The sequence below is a fragment of the Crotalus tigris genome, unplaced genomic scaffold, assembly GCF_016545835.1.
Source record: "Crotalus tigris isolate CLP2741 ecotype Arizona unplaced genomic scaffold, ASM1654583v1 scf7180000018160.1183395, whole genome shotgun sequence".
In the NCBI taxonomy this organism is placed as follows: Eukaryota; Metazoa; Chordata; class Lepidosauria; order Squamata; family Viperidae; genus Crotalus; species Crotalus tigris.
Window position 1 is genome coordinate 555,085 of NW_024096855.1, and position 25,163 is coordinate 580,247.

General features: G+C 40.6%; 1 protein-coding gene across 11 annotated transcripts in view; it reads left to right on the top strand.

Annotated features, from left to right (window-relative positions):
- The window catches only part of WNK2 (WNK lysine deficient protein kinase 2), a 128,363-nt gene that overhangs the window by 63,503 nt on the left and 39,697 nt on the right, over window positions 1-25,163 (top strand). For 9 of the 11 annotated variants that reach the window (XM_039348568.1, XM_039348566.1, XM_039348561.1 and 6 more), the window contains 11 exons: window positions 6,295-6,491; window positions 6,882-7,028; window positions 9,159-9,350; window positions 16,320-16,868; window positions 19,378-19,686; window positions 20,489-20,538; window positions 22,073-22,238; window positions 22,315-22,431; window positions 22,984-23,151; window positions 23,510-23,555; window positions 24,130-24,246. In XM_039348568.1, the coding sequence (XP_039204502.1) occupies window positions 6,295-6,491; window positions 6,882-7,028; window positions 9,159-9,350; window positions 16,320-16,868; window positions 19,378-19,686; window positions 20,489-20,538; window positions 22,073-22,238; window positions 22,315-22,431; window positions 22,984-23,151; window positions 23,510-23,555; window positions 24,130-24,246 (2,058 nt within the window). The remainder of the gene's footprint in view (window positions 1-6,294; window positions 6,492-6,881; window positions 7,029-9,158; window positions 9,351-16,319; window positions 16,869-19,377; window positions 19,687-20,488; window positions 20,539-22,072; window positions 22,239-22,314; window positions 22,432-22,983; window positions 23,152-23,509; window positions 23,556-24,129; window positions 24,247-25,163) is intronic. The other 2 variants (XM_039348567.1, XM_039348570.1) reach the window with 2 other exon arrangements.

Sequence of the window (25,163 nt, forward strand, 5' to 3'; positions counted from 1 at the left end):
CATACCATTGTAAGAAGGGGAACACAGAGGAAGTGCCCTCATGTGGTGGTTAAAAAAGACCATCAACCATTCTCTAACACAGTGTTTCTCAACCTTGACAATTTTAAGGCATGTGGACTTCAACTCCCAGAATTCCACAGCCAGCATTGCTGGCTGTGGAATTCTGGGAGTTGAAGTCCACATGCCTTAAAATTGTCAAGGTTGAGAAACACTGCTCTAACAGTTAATATAGCCATCCCTTTGAACTGTATTGAATTTTCCTTCTAAAACAAGCTAATTATGCCCACTCTAGTGTTGGTACGATTGCTCATAGTATATGAATGTGAGTCAACATGTACTTTGACTCAGGAAATACTGTTCTAGGTTTAGTCAAGATAATAATTACAATTTTCTTATATTAGTGAAAATATTTAAAGATTCTGGAACTGCTGCTTGAAGACCTACAGTCATGACTGGGATGGGCAGATATGGCGGGAGCCGAGGGGCAGGCCATCTTTGGGGAACGAGGACTCGCTATGTTAGAGCGATTCCTTGTTCCGGCCCCTCAAAAGGCTCATCCTGTAGTACTGGTGACAGGGGAGTACAGGGCCCTAATTGTAGGCTGCTGTTGCTTAATGCCAGGTCCGTTGTCAGCAAAGCCCCCCTTGTCCGTGATTTAATATTGGACAGCGGGGCGGACCTGGCATGTATAACCGAAACCTGGCTGGGCCCTGAGGGGGGTGTTTCCCTCTCGGAGATGTGCCCGGACGGGTTTGTGGTGCTTCATCAGCCTCGACATCAGGGCAGGGGTGGGGGAGTGGCAGTCATCGCTCGGAAGTCCTTGAGTCCTCGTGGGATTCCTGCCCCGGAGGTTGTTGGGTGTGAGTCCCTCCTATTGAAGTTGGGTTCATGGGTTCAGTTGGGCTTGCTGCTGACGTACCTACCTCCCAGCTGCGTTGCAACAGTCCTGCCTGCGTTGCTGGAGTCAGTAGCCGGGTTGGCAGTGGAGTTCCCCAGACTTATAGTACTGGGGGACTTTAACTTACCATCACTTGGCGATTGCTCAGAGGCGGCGCAGGAGTTCATGGCTTCCATGGCAACCATGGACCTGACCCAGGTAATTCAGGATCCGACCCATAGGGGTGGTCACACATTCGACCTTGTGTTTCTCTCGGGGCAATGGAGACATGATCTGGAATTAAGGGGAATAGAGATCTCGCCCTTGTCATGGACAGATCATTTCCTATTGAGGCTGGACTTCAGAGCATCACTCCCCCATCGCAGGGAGAGGGAACCGACTAGGTGGTTCCGCCCCAGGCGCCTAATGGACCCAGATCGGTTCCAGGAGGAGCTTGGGGAAATACCTGACTCCCTTGTCCACAACTCGTCCGGGTCCCTGGTTGCGGCCTGGAATGAGGCGGCGTCCGGGGCCCTGGATCGAATTGCGCCTTTGCGACCTCTCTGTGGTGGTGGTCCCCGGAGGGTGCCTTGGTTTACTGAGGAGCTCCGGGAGATGAAGCGCCACAAGAGATGTCTAGAGCGACGTTGGAGGGCCAGTAACTCTGAATCTGACCGATCACTATTAAGAGCCTATCTTAGGACTTATTTAGTGACGATAAGAGCAGGCAAAGCGTGTTCACTTTTCCGCACTTATTGCGTCCGCAGAATCTCGCCCGGCCGCCTTGTTTAGGGTGACCCGCTCCCTTCTTAAAGTGGAGGAGGCGGAGGAACCCTTGCAGGGGAGAGCTGAGGAGTTTGTTCAGTTTCTTTCGGACAAAATCGCTCAGATTCAGAGGGACCTGGACTCTGACTGGGCAGTGCCAGCCGAGTTGCCAGGGGCTGGTCTTAGTCATGTTATCTGGAGCGAGTTTGAGCCTGTGACCCCTGATGAAGTGGACAAGGCCGTGAGGGCAATGAATGCCGCCACCTGTTTATTGGACCTGTGCCCCTCCTGGCTGGTTTCGGCCAGTAGGGAGGTGACATGAGGCTGGCTCCAGGCGATAATCAATGCTTCCTTGATGGAGGGGTCTTTCCCGCAACCTTTAAAGGAAGCGGTGGTGAGGCCCCTCCTCAAGAAGCCTTCCCTGGACCCAGCTGTTTTGAAGAACTTTCGTCCCGTCTCCAACCTCCCCTTTGTGGGAAGGTTGTAGAGAAGGTGGTGGCATCTCAACTCTTGCGATCCTTGGATGAAACCAATTATCTGGACCCTTTTCAGTCTGGTTTCAGGCCCGGCTACAGCACTGAGACTGCTTTGGTCGCATTGACCGATGACCTCTGGCGAGCCCGGGATAGGGGTCATTCCTCTATCCTGGTGCTTCTTGACCTCTCAGCGGCTTTCGATACCATCGACCATGGTATCCTTCTGCGTCGTCTCGGAGAGGTGGGGGTGGGCGGCACCGTATTGCGGTGGTTCTCCTCCTACCTCTCTGACAGGTCGCAGTCGGTGTTGGCGGGCGGACAGAGATCGACCCCTAGGCGCCTCGATTATGGGGTGCCTCAGGGCTCGGTCCTGTCCCCCCTCCTTTTTAACATCTACATGAAACCGCTGGGTGAGATCATTCGGCGACACGGGGTGAGGTATCATCAGTACGCGGATGATACCCAATTATATATCTCCACCCCGTGTCCTTTCAGTGAAGCAGTCGACGTGATGTGCCGGTGCCTGGAAGATGTGAGGGTCTGAATGGGGGTGAACAGGCTTAGACTCAACCCTGACAAGACCGAGTGGCTCTGGGTCTTGCCTCCCAAAGGCCAACTGGATGGTCCATCTTTAGTCCTGGGGGGGCAAATTTACCTCCCTCAATGCAGGCACGCAACTTGGGTGTCCTCCTGGACTCACAGCTAAATCTGGAACAACATCTATCGGCTGTGGCCAGGGGGACCTTTGCACAGGTTCGCCTAGTGCACCAGTTGCGGCCTTATTTGGACCGGGAGGCTTTACTCACAGTCACTCATGCCCTTGTCACCTCAAGACTGGATTACTGTAATGCGCTCTACATGGGGCTACCCTTGAAGAGCGTTCGGAGGCTGCAGTTGGTTCAGAACGCAGCCGCGAGAGCGATTGTGGGCGCGCCAAGGTACGCCCAGGTGTCACCTATCCTCCGCGAGCTGCACTGGCTTCCTGTGGGTCTCCGGACGCAATTCAAGGTGTTGGTTATCACCTTTAAAGCCCTTCATGGCATAGGGCCAGGTTACTTACAGGACCGCATTCTGCCGCATAGCTCCCAGAGACCGGTGAGGTCCCATAGATTGGGCCTCCTTCAGGTCCCGTCGGCCAGACAATGTCGGCTGGCGGGCCCTCGGGGAAGGGCCTTTTCTGTGGTGGCTCCGACCTGGTGGAATCAGCTTCCCCCCGAGGTTCGAACTACTCCCACCCTGCCGGCCTTTAAGAAGGCCGTTAAAACCCTCCTGTTCCGGCAGGCCTGGGGCTGATGTCCCCGGGGGGCCGGGATATGATCGGACTCGCGGTATGACTGCTTTATTTTATTCTTTTATCATTGTTTTAACTTTGTACGCCGCCCTGAGTCCTTTGGGATTGGGCGGCATATAAATATTGAAAATAAATAAATAAATAAATACATATATTTAATTACATTAGATAAGAATGAAAATCTCTCCTTCACAGTGCAGAAACATTTTTAAAATAATCTTTTTTCTGAGTTGCTACTCTCAATTAGTTCTTTCAGTACTGTGAATTATTGGCATCATATGTTGTGTCAATGCTTGCACAATGTTTTTAAGTCTAAAAGCCCTATAAATAATTTCCTTGATGCTGCTGGTGATATTCAAATACAGCAGAAATGTACATAAATAATTTAGCATCTGTGTACAACAGATGATAACAGAATCCAAGTTTGGCTTCCAACTGCTGCTTTAGCTTTGTAGAGTTGTCTTCATTTTTGTGGTTAGATGATTCCTATAATTAGATTATATTTTCCTATTCTATAAACGTCTCTACATTATTAAGTATCCAAAAAAGCTCCATAAACTTAGATAAGTAAAATTGAAAGGAGTTATTGTTTTATAAATTTGGAAAGACGGGTAAATTTTCATCTGCAAAGATTGATTGAAAAAAACACAGGCAAAATTAACTGTCCCAATATGTATACAAAACCCACGCACAACACATTTTTAATATTCTTCAATAACAGCAGCAGGAAGCAGTATGCATTTTTGCATACATATTGGGAAAGTTAATTTTATCTGTGTTCGAAAGCCTCATATTTGGATTTTTCAACCAATCCTTCACTGATGAAAATTCATCTAGTTATATTTTTATGACATCATTTGTTATTGTATAGAAACAGGTATGTCTAAATTATTTCATTTGGTATAATTTGGGGGATATACTTATCATTTAACCTTACTAGAAGTATACAATATTAAAAAATAGTTTATTTATATACTTCAGCAAACTTGGATATTATTGTCTAGTTGCATTTTTTTTTAATGTGAGTTATTTCCAGTGCTTCATTATTCTCTCTGGAAGGAAAGCAAAACTATACAGAATCGCAACTAATTCATGCTGACTGCTACCCCCTGCTCAAAGGGGAGTATCCTGCTGGAGGTGGTTGAGGGATTAAGAGAAGATCCCACCTGTCTCTCTGAATATCCTTTTCCCTTCTTCCCCATCTTTTTAATTGTAATTTTTACTGTTATTAGAAATATTTATTTTTGTGGTTTTATTGACTTTTAATATCGTAAGCCACTCAGAGTAGCTCTGATGGGTGGCCAACAAATCTAATAAATAAATAAAATAAATTAATAACTCAGATTACTACTATAATATAAAGAGTTGGCAATATCAGCCTGAACAGCGCTTTGAAACTCACTAACAAATATTTGGTAGACATATTACAGATAGTCCTCGACTTAGAAGCTCAATTGACCCCAGAATTTATGTTGCTAAGTGAGAAATTTGTTAAGTGAGTTTTGTCCCATTCTACGACTTTTCTTGCCACACTTGTTAAGTGAATCATTGCAGTTGTTAAATTAGTAACACGGTTGTTAAGTGATTCTTGTTTCCCCATTGACTTTGCTTGACAGAAGATTGCAAAAGGGGATCACATGTCCCCAGGACACTGCGGCCATCATAAATATGAACCAGTTGCCAAGCATCTGAATATTAATCACATGACCATGGGGATGCTGCCACAGTCATAAGTGTAAAAAATAAGTCACTTTTTCAGTGCTGTTGCAACTTCGAAAAGTCAAGCTGTTGTAAGTCAAGATTACCTGTACAGCAGGGGTCTTCAAACTTGGCCCTTTTATGACTTGTGGACTTCAACTCTCAGAATTCCTCAGCCAGGCATACTGACTGAGGAATTCTGGGAGTTGAAGTCCACAAGTCATAAAAGGGCCAAGTTTGAAGACCCCTGCTGTACAGCAATGTTACTTTTTGTGTGTACATGTCTTTGAGTTAGTGTTAACTCCTGGAGACTGTCTGAACTAATCCCTGCAGGGTTTTGGGCAATGAAATCCCTGCAGTTTTTTGGAAATGGCCTTTGCCTTCTTCCTAAGATAAGAGAGAGTGACTGGCTCAAGGTCACCCAGCTGATTGTGTGCCTAAGGTGGGACTACAACTCACAGATTTTCTTCTGGTTTCCAGCCTGCTGCCTTAACCCCTACGTCAAGCAGGCTCTCAATATTACATTTACTGTACCTATGAAAATTTAGACTGTTGGTTAGACTGCAGACTGTGACAAATTCTTACAAAAATTTGAACATTTGTAGAAAGAAATGTAGACAGCCAATTTTTCAAAATTTCTCCAGTCAGTCATGTTTGCATTTTATATATTCCCCACAGACTCACATCCCACGTCCCAATTTAGATATAATTGGGAACAACTCATTTCTAGTTTATGGATTTGGTTTAGTTACTGTACTTTTGTTTCAACCTTTGAAATTTAACACTTAAACAGAAAAAAAATATCCTGTGGTTTTAAATCTGGTCAGAAAGTGAAGTGAATCCCCTGCCAGTCCACTCCAAGGGTTGCTAAGTGGTTTCAATTACACAAAATCCCAATTCCTTCCTGCAGCCATATTGAATCTCTATCAATCTCTAATTTTGATGGTAAAAAAAATAAGGGTACCCCCCCCCCGCATCATGCACCAGATCTGATTCATTATTGATTCAGATTGACTGACTTCTGGAGTACCCTGAACTATACTATAGTATATGCTATTTCCAAAGCTCCAAATTAAGATCTCAAGTAAGATCAGATAACCTTTGCACAATACAAATAATACTTTGATTGCTTTCAGTTTATGAAACCATTCAGTTTTTTAAAAAAATCAATATTAACAATGTTTCAGCTGATAGCACATTTGACAGTGGTCAAGGATCAACTGTGTACTCAGACTCCCAGAGTAGCCAGCAAAGTGTGATCTACTCGTCTATTCCTGATGCAATACCTCCAGCTGTTCAGCGTGTTTATAGCCCACCTCTCAGTGAGAGCCAGACTTTGCCACATGGTCTTCAGCAGATAGGGCCCTACCAGCAATCCTCAATAGTAAGTATAGTCTTCTTCAATTTTCACATATGAATTTTAAAAAATGATTAAATAATTGCATAACCTCAAGTCTGTACAGCTAACCATTTTTCTTAGTCGTGTTCATATAGTACATATAAAGGGAGTCACATATCCTATCTCCTATGTTTGTTTACTTACTATTTTATTTAATATGAAGCAAAAGGGGCAGACAATCTATTGCCTGGATATTTTTATTTTAATGCTTATTGTCATAGCAATATATCTACTCAGTTAATCTGAATTATTAATATTAATTACTTTACTAAATAGCTTGAACAGCTATATACTGACAGAATGATAAGGTATGCTATTGAGAGTTTTTATAGACAATAGTTTTCTAAAGTAATGTCTTCCTACCTTCCTTCCCAGCCTGGACTTTCAGTGGTTCAGGGTCCAACTGCTGTTGTGCCTCTGAGGCCACAACTTTATCCAGAACCAGCAATTCCAATTCCATTTCCCACCTCAGTTGCCCCTGTGCAGATGAGACAACCTCAACCTGTATTAGTCAGCCAGCAGGTAAGAAATGACATATTCTGCCTTTCTCTTCCTCTCCATATCTGCAAAATACACTCATGGCAACCGTCCTGCAGGGTTTTGGCAAGATTTTCAAAACTAGTTTGCCATTACTTCATTCCTAGGGCTAAGAGAGAGTGTTTGGTCCATGGTCAACTGGAGCAGACATGTCAAACACAAGGCCAGGGGGGCAGATGCGGCCCGCGAAGTGGTTTCATGTGGCCCGCAAAGCCATCCTGGAAACAGTGAGGGAACGGCCCCTGCTGCCTTGGCCTTGGCCCAGGCCAGCTGGGAGCCAATGTACAATTTTGTGGTGGCCATTTATGCTGAAATGCATTCAGTCTTAGCTCCACAAGGCTGTCCAGAAACAGCAAGGAACCAGCCCCTGCCGCCTTGGCCCTGCCCCCTGGGTGCATGCTGGGGAGATGTCACCCTTTGTGAGAAATGAAGAAATGGACCATGCCTTGGCGCTTGCCCCAGTCCCACCCCTTTCTGCCAGAGACTCTCAGATCTGTCCCACTCCTGCCCAGGCACCCACAGGCACCCTTGACACAAATGATGTAGAGCTGGCCATGCCCACTCAATAGGCCACACCCACTCCATCCACACACACACCCCCGAGGGCAACTGCAATGCTGATGCGGCCCTCAATGAAATTGAGTTTGACACCCCTGAACCAGAAATTTCATGTCTTAGGCAGGACTAGAACTCACATTCTTCAGTTTTCTAGCCTGTTGCCTTATTTGGCTCTCTTTTTCCTATTAAGCTTAAAACCATTATGTAACTTGCATTATAGGTTTGATTGTCCATTTTATACTATAATGGAAGATTTCTTAGCAAATTCTAAGTGCAGCAATAGATTAATGAGTAAATTAACAAGTAGGACAGCAGTAGCATCTGTAGTGAAGTATCAAAACAAAAAGGCAGCTGTGGTAACATAATTGAAGCCCTACTCCTTTTGTATTTAATTGACATTACACACATGCACAAAGGGCAGAGCTTTGATTGTGTTGCCACAACCACCAGCAGGACTTTTAAAATCTCACCTATGGATGCTTTTGCAACAAAAAGAGACAGCTTTAATTTCTTCCTTCACCTTATAACAAACTCAAGATTAATTCTTGACCTCTTTTAAGTTTGTTTCTCAGAGTGGAAGAGATTGACCTCATTAGTTGGACTTTTACAAATGTTATTTCTAATATATATTTTCTTGGCCTGACAATGGACAGCTTTATCGTTTTCTTTTGCCATTCTTTCTTCAAACAAACAAACACAAATAAATAAATAAAATTTATTGGGCTAATTTCACTAGTAGTTAAAAATCATCATGAGAAAGGGAGAAGTATCTAGCCATGGGTGTATCATTATTTCCAGATAATATTTAGTTTAAGTTTGGGCATACATTTGCATAAGTAAATGTATCCAAATCAACTTTGGAACAATTTATTTATTTATTCATTTATTTGACTTGTATGCCATCCAATCTCAACAGCTTACAAACACACTAAAAGCAAGTAAGATATAATACATAACAATAATAAAAAATAAACAGTTGGAATATTGGATTGTAATTTGATGTTGATTTGTTTGGCTTTTTTGTGAAATTGGTAATCATAGTTTGCCAATTCAGAAATGGGAACCATAATTATTATTATACCAAGACATAGTCATCCAAAAGGCATTAAAACTGGAAACAATATCTTTTCAGAATATAGCAAAAAAATGGAATTGCATACATATACTCTACTTTAAAGCCTCTCACCATGGCTTTAGACCAGTGGTTCTCAACCTTTCTAATGCCACGACCCCATAATACAGTTCCCCATGTTGTGGTGACCCCCAACCACTTATACATCACCGGGTGCCAGAGGCGTGGCCAAAGAAAAGGGGGAAAAATGGCGGACAGCCTTGTTTGGCGACCCCCGTGAAATGGTCGTTCGACCCCAAATGGGGTCCCGACCCATAGGTTGAGAACCACTGCTTTAGACTGTTCATTTTGTAGATTTTCAATCTATTAACTATATTTTTAAAAAGCAGGTTTATTGTTTGTTTCTTGTTCGCCTATGACTGCTTCTCCAACCTATGCTGATAGCATTTCAAAAACTTATATGATCTTTTTTTAAATTTCATCAGCCATCCATCTCAAGCCCAGATTCTTTACAGCAAATTCTCAGCAACCAGCCCATGTGCTCAGTACAACAACCTGCACCTCACCTGTTGCCCCAGTTTCAAACCCCCAGTTCTCACATGGCAGCTACCAGTGCACCACTGGCACCTCTGCAGGTCCCCCCTGTGCAGTTGCTTCCTCCAGTTCCACCTGGTCAAGTAAGTCTGTTGTTGCACTCAATAAGGTTCCTCATTTTGGTGTGAAGACTCCATAGGGCTAGAAACATGGAAGTGTTTTCATGTATCAATTGACTTTTGTTGTATCATTGAATTATAAAAAAAATCTAGCTATTTATTACCTAGTGCCATAATAAATTAAAAAATAAAATAAAAAATCCAGAAAAGTTAATCAATGTGCCACTAGCTCAAAGCAGCCCAGCTCTTGGAATTTCTTCAAAATGGACCAATGAGATGAGGAACCAATCAAGAACCAACTTACTTGGCCTTCTATGATGTGGACCAATCAGAGAACAGCTTGCTAGATACATGCTAGATACATGAGCCAAATCTGCCTCAGTGCTAAGAGGTACATCACAAACGAGGCTCTGAAGATGCTAGCCACAGCTGCTGGCGAAATGCTAGAACAAAATAAAACTCGATCATGACCATTCAGCCTGAAAACCTCATCATTCCTTCTTTGATACCAGCCATGAAGGCCTACGCCAGTATATCATGTATGACTTTCTCATGTTAATACCAAAAAGACAGCCATATGAATATGAGAACTGTGTCATTTACACAGTATAGTAATTTGATGAACATTTTAAAAAATGACAAATGGAAAAGAAAAAGAAATTTTAATTTTAAAAGGGGGAAAGAATATGCCCTGCTGACATAAAGTAGATAGATAGCAAATTTCTCTGTCTGTATAATTAGTGCTTATATAAACAAAACATGTATTTTTTAAGATATTGGAAACTTCAGCCTTTGGTTCAAATCATAATTTGAGTACAAAAGCATAATAAGCTCATTCAACATATTGTTAAATTGTGAAATGAGTGGTCTAGTATTTCATTTGAACTAGATCACAGTTATTTATTTAGCACTATCACTTATAATCATTGTCAGAATATTCACACAATTTGCTTGGAGTATGATATATTCATTTATTTAGGTGGTTACCACATTTTTTAAAAAACAAATTCTCATGCAATAAAAAAAACACTATAAGACCATAAAACATTTCGACCATATTTCAAAAATGCCTCACAGTCTCATGACAACAATTGTTTATGATATATAAATAGCATCTAAATTCAACTGGATTCTAGCAATAACATACTACAGTAATATTTTTTTTGCCATTGAATCATGTCAGATTCTCAGAGACTACCAGGTCAAGTCCTCCAGGTTTCTTGGCAAAGTTTCTCAGAAGTGGCTTGCTATTGCCTCCTTCTTAGGCCTGAGAGAAGGAGAACTATCCTAAGGTACCCAGTTGGCTTTGTGCCTAAGGCGGGACTAGAACTCACAATTGCCTGTTGTATAGCCTGGTGCATTAATCATATACCAAACTAGTAATAATAATATCTTATAAAAATAACAATATAATGAAAATATGAGCAATGTGATGGCCTAATGATCAAGATACTCGCCTCCCACTTGGAAATTTGAGAGTTCAGTCCTAGGTAGCAGCAGATGTTTCCCTCCTAAGGCACAAAGAAAAAAATATCTGCTGCGAACTCTTAACTAGGCATCAGGAAAGGCATCCAGCCAGTAAATGCTCAGCTCCATCCAGTCACCCTGACTCTACCCCAGATTAAGGGTATAAGGGTCATAAAAAGAGAAAATTAATAATAAAATAAAAATGACTCCAACATCAGTATCTTTCTGGATGGCCTTAAGAGTGGCCTCATACCTGCCTTGGAAGATAAGCATATAAGGTGAGCCTCTACAGAGAAATCTACCTTTAAGTCCCTTCCTTTCTTAACATCAGGTAGGCTGAATACCCATGTAGATATTCTAAGACTGCCTAGGGCAGGCAGGCAAATTTTATCAGGAAAAGCATTCTTTTAAAAGCCCAACCCCAAGTCATTAAAGCTAGTATTTTAAATTGTACTCAGAAACATGCTGGTAAGTAGTGCAGCAACAACATCCAGTGGTAGTATCAAGACTAATCCACAAGCATTAAAAATGTTGATGTTTTTGTGCGGTCTTCAAAAACAGTCCCATATAAAATAGCTTTCAGTAATCTAAATGAGATTATTGCATTTTATTACTGCATTTTACTCCATGCATTTTATGCCAGGTAAGTGCGCAAGTGGAACCCCATCTGAAACTGAGAGAAGGTCATCTTATTCACATCCTCACATGCCCAGACCCCGGGACCTAATATCTGGCTCATCCATTTTGCTCAGGTGGAAGATGTGCAACTTTGTATCATGTTATCCAAACTAGATATATCTAGATATATAGATATTTCTCTCAGGGGATTTATGTAGATGTCCTGCAGTACCCAGTAATGAAACATCTGAGAGCCAGAACTTTCCCCATCTATCACCACAATTCTGACATTCATGTCCTGCCCAGATATTGCCCAATATCAAGGCTATTAAAAGATCTGGGAAAACAATGACAGTTGGATTTGCTCCGTCCAAATCCCACCTCAAGTTATCCCTGACAGCAACCAGTGTGTTTTTTGTTTCATGCTTGAATCTTGAATTCAAGGACTGGAGCTTGAATCTAGACCAGCGGTTCTGAACCTGTGGGTCGCGACCCCATTTGGGGTCAAACGACCATTTCTCGGGGGTCAGCAAACAACGCAGTCCGCCATTTTTTTCCCCTTTTCCTTAGCTGTGCTACTCCCTCTTATTCTATTGGCTTTTGAAAGCCAATAGAATAGACTCTATTCAAGAGACTCTATTCTATTGGTGTTCGAAAGCCAATAGAATCTATTGGCTTTTGAAAACCAATAGAATAGACTCTCTTGAATAGAGTCTAGTTCTATTGGCTTTCAAAAGCCAATAGGAATTGTCCAGGCTGTCTCTGCCCTGATGAGCCCGCCAAAAGTCCCAGTCTGCAAACGGTGCTGCAAGTTGTCTGCAGCTAAGGCAAGCTTTCTGGACGTTTCCACCCCTCCCTGCTGAGCAACTATTAAATGTAAGTAAAAGAGGGCCAGGGGTGGGAGGTGGGAGGCCGGTGGGCGCAGGGAGGGTTGCTGGCGTGCGTGGGGCCCGGGGGGTGCCTTACCTCTCTTGGGCTGGGCCAGCTGGTGGCCCAGCCAGTGGTCGCCCTGCGCCCTCGCTGCCATGTGCCATGGCTGCCAGGAGCGCCTGGGCCTGCCTGCCGCTGCACCGAATGTGCGGTGGCCAAGGTAAGGCTAGCGGGGCAGCGGTGGGCACAGGGAGGGTTGCTGGAGCCTGTGGGGCCCAGCGGGTGCCTTACCTCCCTTGGGCTGGGCCAGCTGGTGGCCCAGCCGGTGGTCACCCTGAGCTCTCACTGCCGCGTGCCATGGCCGCCCAGGAGCACCTGGGCCTGCTTGCCGCTGCACTGAACGTGTGGTGGCCAAGGTAAGGCTAGTGGGGCAGCAGCGGGTGCAGGGAGGGTTGCTGGCATGCATGGGACCCGGCGGGTGGCTTACCTCCTTTGGTGGCCCAGCCGGTGGTTGGCCTGCGCCGTCGCTGCCGCTTGCCAGCTACACCTCGACCGGCGCAGGGAGCGGCACCACGCATGCGCGGCACTCCCGGGCCGAGGTGGTTGCTGGGCGATGGCCTGCGTGCACCCTTGGCCTGCCCAGCATGCGCTCCAGCTGCAGGAGAGGAGGCGGAGCGTACGCGTCTCCTGCCCCGCCCGCAGAGAAATACAGGTAGTCCTCAACCTACGACCATATGGTTGGGGTCGCAGCATTAGGAACCACTGATCTAGACTGACATTGCTTCAGATAATTTGTGTTCTCTTTAACTGCAGCCCCATCACTTTTTCCACAATCTTCCCAAAGAAGGAAAAAGAACTTTCCTTTTAAGGAGTGGATGGATCAGCATCTCTTTAAACAGTGCTGAATTTTCTTCTTCAGTGGCACACGCCTGGTCTGTCCCCTCATTCTCAATTAAATCATATATGAGGCTAAATTTATTGTCGGCTGACATTTAGAACCATCAATATGAGCCCACAATGCCCAGCCATGCATTTGTCTGGCTCATGTGTCATGATTTCAGCATGAAAGTACAAATTTCTGATCCCTTTTCTTCTGGGGTGTCTCTTCCCGCACCCCCAAACTTTTATACTTTACCCTGCTTGGTCCTTCTGATTTTCTTCCCTATCTCTGTCCCCCTTAGTCAGAGTATCTCAACCTTAGCAACTTTAAGATGTGTGGGCATGCTGGTTAGGGAATTCTGGGAGCTGAAGTCTGCACATCTTAAAAGTGCCACGCTTGAGAATCATAGCCCTCAGCTCCTACTCCAAACACTCCAATTGTGCAAAATAACCATCATAGGCAATCAAGTACAATAGATGGAAGCTGCACCCGATGCAATCATGCATTCCCGTGCTTTACATTCCCCAGACTCTCTTCAACCCAGTTCTCTTTCCTTCCATCTTTACATGGCTTCCCCCTAGCTGCGTCAGAAGGTGATAAACACATTACCTCTTTTTCTCATTCTGGAAAGGGGCTCTTTTCCCCCCACTTCTTTGACTCCCATTTAGAAAACCAGCAATCTTTTCTCTTTGGTGGTTCTGTTTGTTTTCCAGTATCTCCTCCACTACTTGGTGTAAGGAAATAGAACTCAAGTGGCCCATTTCAGTTGACCCAGTTTCCTAAACAACCTTGCCATCTGATGCATTTTTGGGCTTCTTCATGCTTTTATCTTATTTCTTCAGTCTTCTCTTTTTAATATATTTTCCTTTACTATTTATTCCAGTTTTAATTCTACTTCTTTTGTTTTTCAGGAAAAACAATAGCTGGCAGATGAGGCTATAACAGTTTAATTATAGACTTGTAGTGCAATCTGGTATCAGATAAATAATAAGAGATAAAGCAGGATGTGTGATTCCTCTTCTTCTGCAATCCCTATTTGTTAAGTCCTTCCATATAATAAGAAAAACCCAGAGTGACAATCCCAAGATAACAGAATTACAAAGTTGGAAGGGACCTTGGATGTCATCTAGTCCAATCCCCTGCTCAGGCAGGAAACCCTATGCCATTTCAGACAAATGTTTGTCCAGTCTCTTCTTAAAAACTTCCAGTGTTGGAGCATTCACAACTTCTGGAGGCAGGTTGTTCCACTGATTAATTGTTCTAACTGTCAGGAAATTTCTCCTTAGTTCTAGGTTGCTTCTCTCCTTGATAAGTTTCCATCCATTGCTTCTTGTCCTGCCCTCAGATGCTTTTGGAGAATAGCTTGACTCCCTCTTCTTTGTGGCAGCCCCTGAGATATAGTAAGACTGTTATCATGTCACCCCTAGTCGTTCTTGTCATTAAACTAGAAATACCGAATTCCAGCAATCGTACTTTATATTCCAGTCCCCTGATCATCCTTGTTGCTCTTCTTCTTTCTAGAGTCTCAACATCTTTTTTACACCCTGAAGACCAAAACTCGATGCAGCATTCCTGGTGTGGTCTTACCAAGGCATTATAGAAATGATACCATACAAATATTTTGGAATCAATTATTCCTGCCCCCAGTTCCTGTCATAATTGCCTAAATAGCTCCAAAAGTGAGTCCTGATTAAGGTTTCCAGAATACAATAAAATCAAACTTAATTCAGAGATTTCTTTGTTTCTCTGCAAAGGGACCAGGACGACTGATCCATGTACAGGAAAGAATGAATGGCGCCTGTATCGTGAGATTTTGAGTGCAAACCTCCTTCCATCAGCAAGGGCATTGAAGATGAAATGTGGCTGGGTCTTTCAGCATGACAGTGATCCCAAACACACCGCCCGGGCAACGAAGGAGTGGCTTCGTAAGAAGCATTTCAAGGTCCTGGAGTGGCCTAGCCAGTCTCCAGATCTCAACCCCATAGAAAACCTTTGGAGGGAGTTGAAAGTCCATGTTGCCCAGTGACAGCCCCAAAACATCACTGCTCTAGAGGAGATCTGCATGGAGGAATGGGCCAACATACCAGCAACAGTGTGTGCCAACCTTGTGAAGACTTACAGAAAACGTTTGACCTCTGTCATTGCCAACAAAGGATATATAACAAAGTATTGAGATGAACTTTTGATATTGACCAAATACTTATTTTCCACCATAATTTGCAAATAAATTCTTTCCAAATCAGACAATGTGATTGTCTGGATTTGTTTTCTCATTTTGTCTCTCATAGTTGAGGTCTACCTATGATGACAATTACATGCCTCTCTCATCTTTTTAAGTGGGAGAACTTGCACAACTGGTGGCTGACTAAATACTTTTTTGCCCCACTGTAAGTTGTCCTTACCCACTCTTGATCCTTGACATACTTGCTTCCTGCAGCATGATATCCTCTGCACTGGGGAATTTTTTGCACTAATTCTAAGCCATACTTAGTCTGCATTCTGAATATTGCTGAATTTTACCATATATTAGTCCACCAGTGCATTATTCAAAATCCTCACATGAGTTCAATTTAGGAGGAAGAGACTAAGTAACATGTAATATATGTATATATTAATTAATAGAAACTTGGAAACTATAGCAATTTTAGTGTAGAAAAAGTGCTTGTGCTATGCATGGGTAGTCATTTCTCCTTTCAGTTGAGATAACAGCAACATACGGACATAATACTCTACTGAATTGAGTGAAAGAGCCTGAACAGACAGAAGCTCCCTGCATACCAAATCAGATACTATTCGTGCGTGCCAGATATTTGCCTAAAATGTTTCTAGACATGCAGTGAGTGATTATTAATAGGTTGCTGCTTGCTTTATCTATTTCATTTGTATTAATTTTGGATTGGTCTGTTAACATGCAGTTGCTTTGAAAGCCTATCCTGCACTTATTCTAGAGCAATTTATGAAATATTCTAGAACGACTCATGAAAAAATGAATGGAAATCATTTTTCATTTTATTGATTGATACGATTTAGGCACTACCCTACTCCAAATACTTTGGGTTGCTTAAAAAGGAGGAATTGTTTTATTAATAAAAAGCAAATAAATTAATTTAATGTCATCTGGGCTTTTGCAATTTATATAATATTATATTTTCTTCCAGATTCCTCAGTTTCCCGTTATTCCTGCAGTTACCCCTCTGGCAGGACTTGACAGTCATCCTTCAAACCTGTCTGATATACCTGCTGCAAATATGCCCCCCATCCCTGCTCCTTCTCAGTATTTTCCTTCAGCTGTGATAGTACCAAGCCTTCCTGTGAACTCAGCTCTGCCACTGTTATCAAATTCCCCTGCCCTCCCCATGCAAGCAGTCAACCTTCCTCATACTACTGTGGCTTCTTTGGTCTTACCCTGCCAAACAATTGTGCCAAATATGCCGGCTGCTCCAGTACCATTACTTTCTATGCCTCCACCAGGAGTGTCAGCTTTACCAACACATCATGTGGTAGCCCAGCTCTCACAACAACAAATGTACCAGGCTACCCTTCAGCAGATAATACAGAACGAAGCTGTGTCTTCTCCCCTCCACACTCAGAATATGCAAGCTGTTTCACAACAGCAGCAGATGCTGCCTTCACTTCCACAGTCACTTCAGCCAAACATAATTCATCCTTCAGAACAGGCTATGTCTACATCTGGGGCTGGTAATCAGGTAATCTATTTGACACTGGATTTTCATGGGTTTAGATCATAGGAGTAGTTCCCCAAGTGTCAGCTCTGTAGATAGTTCAAATTTTAAAAGAAATTTGGAGATTAATGCCCATCAAGATAGGATAAGGAAACAGAATCCTTAAAAATGAATTGATTAGAATGGTGAAACACTAAACATGAAGGACAGCCTGAAAAGGCTATGTCAGAGGATAAAGAAATGCTTAAGTCACTTCTGTCCCAGGAAGTGACATTATTCTTCTCAGGAGTGAAAAAAACTTTTAATGTCCAGTTACAGTTAGCGTTTTCCAATATATCACTGCAATCAGACTATAAAATGATAATAATTTCTTAATGAAACTAAATCACTTATATAAGTAAGTTTACAGAATAGTGTAATTTCTTTGGAATAGCTGGTTTCTTTAAAAGTAGGTATTTATTTTACAAAGAAGAACTTAAAAATATTTAATTCTTCATTCTCACAATTACAAATTTAAACAGTGGTTGAAGATACATATTCATCTGTATACCATATGTATATAGATGTATAGATGTGTGTATGAGAGAGAGTGTACTTTTTTTTCAAGTTTAGAAGAATAGAAGCTTCTAATTTTAAATATTTATAAAAGATTATAAGGTAAGGTAATGCAACAAAAACATGTATGGATTGAGAAGAAAATAGTTTATAAAAAGATTGAAGATTTCTTTAAAACAGGAATGTTACAAGAAATCATAGCATTTTATCATTTGTCATCTACCACTTTAAGGTCCAGAACATCCCATCTCAAACTATTGTTCTGTACTTCCAACTTTACTGTATTACATCTTTGTTTTCAGCCATATATTTGGTACATAAAAATTGTTTGTGAAGAATTTGTGTTCACCTGGTCCTAGCCTGATGTCCAATGAATCAATGTACCTATTCTCACTGGCTCCAAAATTAATTGTCCCATCCAATCAGTTCATACCCCCACTGGCAGTTAAAAGGAAGAAACAGCTAAGATCACACATTGCTCCTTGAAGCACGAAGCCAAAAACACCAGCCTGAAGATGACGAATGGGACTTCGTCGAAACATTGCCAAGACACTTCGAATTTGACGCGGGAGAAAACCTGAACAACCAAAGACCTACATACAAACACCGGGTGTTTGTATGTAGGTCTTTGGTTGTTCGGGTTTTCTCCTGCGTAAAATTGGAAGTGTCTTGGCGACGTTTTGACGAAGTCCCATTCATCATCTTCAGGCTAGTGTTTTCAGCTTCGTGCTTCGAGGAGCAAGCTCGAAGCACAAAGCTGATAACACCAGCCTTTGCTCCTCGAAGCACGAAGCTGAAAACACCAGCCTGAAGATGACGAATGGGACTTCGTCGAAACATCGCCAAGAGCTAATATATAATATATGCACAATAATAATTTATATAGTACTAAAAGAAATTTTCTTTTTCCTCTATGATTTCCTTTGGTGCTGTTGCCTTCTTTATTTGTTTCTATATCTCATCTTTTCTTCAGTTTCCTCTTCAGATAAAGCTTGACTTAGTAACTATAGATTTTTTTGAGCAAGAATAAAAATCTCCACAATGATAGAGATAAATGAAAAAAAATCTTATTTATCATTTTTATAAAAAAAGTAATCCTAACGGTACTTTCGTATATATAGTCTTTATGGCAAAAAATTATTAACATGTTCTAAACATATGCAAAAAAACTAATACAGATAAGCCTGAAAGATTAATTTAATTTGAAGTTTAATTGCATAGATAATACCATGACATAATCCATGATCATAAGTGTGAAATAGATGGATTGCTCTATTTGGTCTCAGATAAACATTTGAAATACCCTCAAATAGCTATCTCTTCGCATAAAAGCCCAAAATCCAAGGAACAGACTGCTTAAGGAGTTCCCAGCATTCTGTGAAGGTGTGAATGATATCATTAGTCTTTAGGATGTGACAAATCCAGTTGCCTACAATCCACATGTACTCAGTTTGATTTAAATACTACCTCGATTTACTGAAATAACAGCTTGAAATGAAGCTATATTTAACTTAGACTCTCTTGGACAGACAATCTTCTCAGATATAGCCTTTGTATGAATTTTTATATTCTCTTAATAAGTAGTTATTTCAATTTACCCTAATGGATATTTAGGTGTATATTTAAATATACACTCGTGGTTCATAGCTGCTGCTTCATATTGTAACTGTAACTGTCTAGGAACTTGATGTGCCAATTCAGTTATGTACATGTTCATTATAAGGTATTAACTTATACCAATGAGATAAAAAATTTCAGATCCTAATAATCGATAGTTGTTGTGATGATCAAATGTAACTTGCTTGCATTTCACACATCCATGAAATCATAGTTTGTGTATGCAGAGTGATCCTCCCTCCTTCCCTCCCTCCCTTCCTTTTTCATTGCAGCATAACAAGGACCTATTTTAATAATGTTGATTTATCTAATGAGTCTTTAACAGAATTTAGACTAATTACACATTTGATTTTTTGAACAGATTATTGGACATCCTCAATATGCTGTGGATATTGGAACCCATATACCTGCATTGCCGGTGCAGGCTTCTGCCGTTATATCACCACCATTGCAAGTGCAGTCTGAAACAATGCTGCCCTGTATTGCTTCAGATGGACTTTCACAAAGCAGTCTTAGCACAACTAATTCAGCAATGCTGGCAGATCACGGACTGCCCCTTCAGTGTTCTGCTTACCTGCAATCCCAGTCAGACAGTCACCAGCTTCCTGGCCAGCAGGTTCAAACTACGTGTCCAGCTGCCCCACTAGCTTCAGAACCTCCTCAAGAGATGGTATGTGTTTTCAATATCTAACAAAAATCATTAATCAAGTTAAAAGAGCTGTATTCCAAATTCAAGGGTACATCCTCCAAACTCACTTTATTTTCTGTTTACTTCACTATCTCCGAACTTGAGTACCTTGAAATCATTCAATTTCTTCATTTATATATTTGTTTTCTTTCCACATCTTTTCTTGCCCTTTTGTTTATTTAGCGTTTCAGTTTTGCCAGATAGCAATAATACATGCACTGTAGTATATGGACACTTGTGAGAGCCAGTTTGGTCTAGTGGGAGACTGTGTTCTAGTCCTGACTTAGGCATGAAAGCTGGCTGGGTGACTTTGGGCCAGTCACTCAAGTCCACAGGCTTGACAAAAAAGCAGTCAATTCCTGTTGCAACCAATGTATCAGTACTCAATTGATCAAAAGAAAAGTGGTCCCTGCACTTGCAAAAAAAGATGCTAGGAAGAAAAAGAAAACATGGACATTTATACTTATGAAAAGGCCTGAGATTTTGTTAGACTTTAGGTAAAACCTGATTCTCCAGATATCGCCACCTAACATTTTGTACCAGGGGCAGTACATGATAATTTTCATTGGGAAAACAGCTCCAGGGTTAATGTATCTAGCAGTTTGCTCAGAGAAATTCTGCTGCAAAAGTTAATTTGGGCTGTTGGCCAACACTTAATTCTAAACCGTTCAAATCTAGTGCTCAAACTGGCTCAATTTGTTTATAAAGTGAAAAAGACTACACACTGATATCAATCTTCAAAATGTAACAAATTTTGTTTAATTATTTCTTCTTTACAATGTAGGAACAAGCAGTACTAGAGAAACAACAGTCACTGTCACAGAGCTGCGAAAGGTACCTTTTCTATTTGTCTATAACCTGGCACAAAGTTGTCAAACCACTTGCAAAATTACGTTAATATCTAGTAAAAGAGTAAAGAATCTTAAGTAATTTCTAAAACGCATACTCATTTTGTGATGTTAATTATATCTCTTTTCTTTTAAGCTCAGGTGATGGTGATGGATAGATTTTTTTTCCCCCAGAATCTATTTAGCCAGGCCCTTCAGGCGTTGCAACATGAACCCATCACTGTTATTGCGATCAAGTCAGCCAATTTTGCTGATGGTCTTCTTTTTTTCTTTTTGTCTATCTTTTCAATAATTATAGATCTTAGTGAACCTTTGTTGTTATTATTGTTCTCGGCCTTACTTCATCAAGAATTAATATTTTGAGAACAAATACCACAATGGATATTATTGTCCCTTCTGCTTTCAACCACCATCTCTTTCTTTTCCTCTTCTCCCCTTACAATACTTTACTCCATTCCATCATAAAAATATTAGGCTGATGGATACCTAAAATTAGACTGAAGGGTATAGAGTATATGACTATAAGACTGAATACTGTCATTTCCTCTTCAAATTAAGAATATTATGCATTGCATAATTAGCATCCTTCATGGCTGCATATTCCTTTTTGCATGGGAAACAAAAAATAGCAGAGGAGCTGTTTTTCAGACAGCCTGGAAGCCTTCTACAAATTCCAACACCATTTCTAAAAGAATGTGTTGGAGCACAGAGACCTCATAGCAGAAAGGAAGAATCTATAAACATGTATTTCCCCATTCTGCCAGTTGAATTTCTCAGCTAGATCAAAAGTCTCTTGTGGAAGGAACAGACTTTCTTTCTATGAAAGATTCTAGACACAGCTGAGCGTTTGAAACTTGGTAGAAACTTTAGGAGAAACATTACAATTTAAAGAAGAGCTTCCCATTGATGGAGCAGGTGGTGGAAAGAGAGATTGGGGCCAACCTGTAAAGAGCATTGAAACTATATTTTGCACAGTAGTTACTTCAAACAACAAAGGGATGAGCCCCAACAGGGGTCTTCAAACTTGGCCCTTTTATGACTTGTGGACTTCAACTCCCAGCTGGCTGAAGAATTCTGGAAGTTGAAGTCCACAAGTCATAAAAGGGCCAAGTTTGAAGACCCCTCAGCTACAACATCTCCACTCATTATTTTTTTTAGAACACTTTTATGAAAGAGAGCAGAGATATTTCAGATAGAGAGAAATCATTATTTCCTTTTCTACAGATCTTGAATGCTGAGAAATTGAATCAGTTTCTTTTAGATTCTTAACATTAGAGTTTTCCATAGAAGTTTGATTAAATTTGTGCCCATTACATTTTCTTTATTTTATGTATGTTACTTTACAAAATCCATTATTCCCAGAGTCTTAAATGCATGTAGTAAAATTATACAGGTCAATCTTTGCTGATTAATGTCTGATTAGTTTGCGTTCTTTGTGCACTTTTTAAGTAGGTCTGTATGCTAATAATGTTTTGTCTTTTTTTTTATTTTAATTCCTGCCTTGTCATCTTGCCACAAAGTTATATGAGTCCTGATGTTGCTTCTGGTAAAGAGATGAGTGACAGTTTTGAAGGAATAAGTGGAGGTGGGAAACAGGAAGGAAAACCTTCAAAGAAACATAAAAAATCAGCACGTGCTCGTTCACGCCAGGAAAAATCCAATAGGCCCAAGCTTACCATTTTAAATGTAAGATTACCTCCTTTACTTAGTTTTTAACCTAGTATTTCATTGGGTGAGATATAATAATTGGCTCTTTTTACAGGTATGCAATACAGGGGATAAGATGGTGGAATGCCAACTAGAAACACACAATCACAAGATGGTCACTTTTAAATTTGATTTAGATGGTGACGCTCCAGAGGAAATTGCTACATATATGGTAAGTTTAAGAATCTTAAAATAATATTGACACTTCAGTTTCATAAACTGCACAGATGACAGTACTATTTATATAGCTACAAAAAATATTTCCAGTCTTTTGGAAATTAGCTGATTGAAATAAAATTAATTTCTGACTAATACCCCTGTTAGTCTATACAAAGGGGAATTAGTTTAAAATAGTTGTTACTTTAACAAACAATAAGTGAACCACTACTTCTTTTTAATCTTTGTTATTTGGAACATTTGCCGTGCAGTTGTAGTCTTCAGATTTATTGGTAACAATATGTTGTGTCAATTAATTGTCTCTAGTAAGATCAAAACAATCGAATCACCTTCATGATTCAAAAATGTTTTGTGAATGTCTCTTATATACTGAATCAGTTATTTACTGTTTAATTGAACTAAGCACAAATTTTGTTTTCTGCAAGTAAAAATTCATACTATGGGGTTCTTTTAAAAAAAATGGATAAGCAATCAGGTAAAAGGACTGGAGAACAAACACAGAAAAATGGCAGGTTTTTTAAAAAATATTTTTGGTGTATTCATATAGGTTGAAAATGAATTTATACTACCAACTGAGAAAGAGATATTTATTGAGCAACTGAAAGAAATCATTGACAAAGCAGAAGATATGCTTAGTGAAGATACTGAAGGAGAACGAAGTTCTGATCAAGGTGTGAGTCCTCAGCAAGATATTTACAAGCTGGAAATCAATGAGGTATTTTTTGTTTTTTTAAAAAAAGAATAAAATAAATATAACATTTAACATTTCAGCTACTAAATGTTTCAAACAATAAACGTTTCAGACAATAAATGTTTAACATAAATTATTTATCCCCTCCAGAAGTTATGGATTACAACTCCCATCATTCATAGTGAAAGATACCATGCCTGTTTGGGATGGATCAGAATGAAGGGACTTGTGGTCCAACACATTACTTCTATTAGCTAGCATGCAAAGAAGTATTTAATTATTTTTATGCTACAATATTGTTTTTTTGGTGATGAATTTGAGCAGATTCCAAATGAAAGTACTTTGAAATGCTTTAGTAACACCCTTCTTTTATTTTAAATAGGAGAATCGCCAATCCCATGCAAGAATGCCCATCTACCAACAGAATGGTAAAAGTATTTCTTTGAATATGCATGTATATCACCCAACACTGTAAGGCAGTATATCCCAACCTCAACAACTTTAAAATGTGCAGACTTCAACTCCACAAATTTTCCCAGACAGGAAGTAAATTTCACACACCTTAAAGTTGTTGAAATTGAGAAACACTGCTGTAAGTTAATACTTAATTATAGTAATGACATATTTCAAGATTGTGTCAAAGTCACCCAATCCATAGTAATTGCATTGAACACACTGATTTTCTGTGACACTGCATTTCTTCAAAGATGCTTTTTCATTGTTCTATGCCAATTGCTGTGATGAGAGCTTTGGCAGAAAATAAAATGTGAAACTTAATTTGGATAAGTTTATGAATAGCTTTACATTTGTCTCTCATATTGGATTTTAAGTGTTAATCTCCCAGACTGAAATTCGGTCATTAGTCTTCATTTGTTGTATTAACAGTCATTATTTTTAAATGTGGTATCACATTATATTACATTATAGTATAGTATGCAATAGTGGACTTTTTGCTAATTGTGGGTACAAATGTTTCTTCATTTTAATATTTTCTGTCCTTAGTTCTACATACTGGGAAACGTTGGTTTATCATTTGTCCAGTTGTGGAAAATCAAGCTGCTGAAGTGCCCGAATTCTCTTCTCATCCTCCTCAAAGTGCAAAGCAGTCTGAAGCCCCAGGTATCAGTGAGGTTTTAATCTTTAAAAAACAATTTTCAAGCTATTTTCATGGGGGGGGGGAAACAAGGAAAAATATGTAGAGAACTATTTACTGATTTATGCAAGTATGCATACATGCTTCGTTTTTCTTCTCAAGTGGATACTCATACAGTTCTGGTCTCAATCACCATTGTAAGTTGAGGACTACCTGTATGGCTAACCGCGATTAATATGCAATGTATGAAAATATATATATACATTATAGTCAAAACTGAAATTAATCAACAATTAAAAGTTTCATGAAAAAGATATTACAGAAAGATTAAATGTGATGCCTGGGACATTTGCAGATAAAGGACGTATCCTAAATGCCTTGGAAAGGAAATTTCTTTCTTCAGAAAATTCTGCACAACTCATAATGGGAGAGAGAGTTCTTAAGATAATAAAATTTTGAAATTTTAGAGATTAACACAATTGCACATAGTATGCTCAACATTCAAATTTGTACTAGTGCAAGGATGAGGAGATCCCAAGTTAACAAGCTATCTGCCACTTTTTATACCTTTACAGTGTTCCAAGGGCAGCTTCACATGAAGTATACTGCATGGGTAGAAACAGGATGTAACCAGTGGTGGGATTCAAATATGTGAACAACCGGTTCTCTGTGTGGATGCTGCTTCTGGAAGTCCATTCTGGGTCTGGGCAACAAAAAATTAGCTACGGGTTCTGCTGAACTGGTGCAAACTGGCTGAATCCCACCACTGGATGTAACTGAAGTGTGAGTCTGGCTGAGAAAGGATTGCAGCTGGCGCACCAGCTGCAATTACACTACCACTCTTGGCTACAGTTACTACGTATGAGTCATATTGTCAAAATGCAGATAATATATTTTCAGGATGAATGCAGCTCCACACAAAATCAAGTTGAATGCAGTTCCC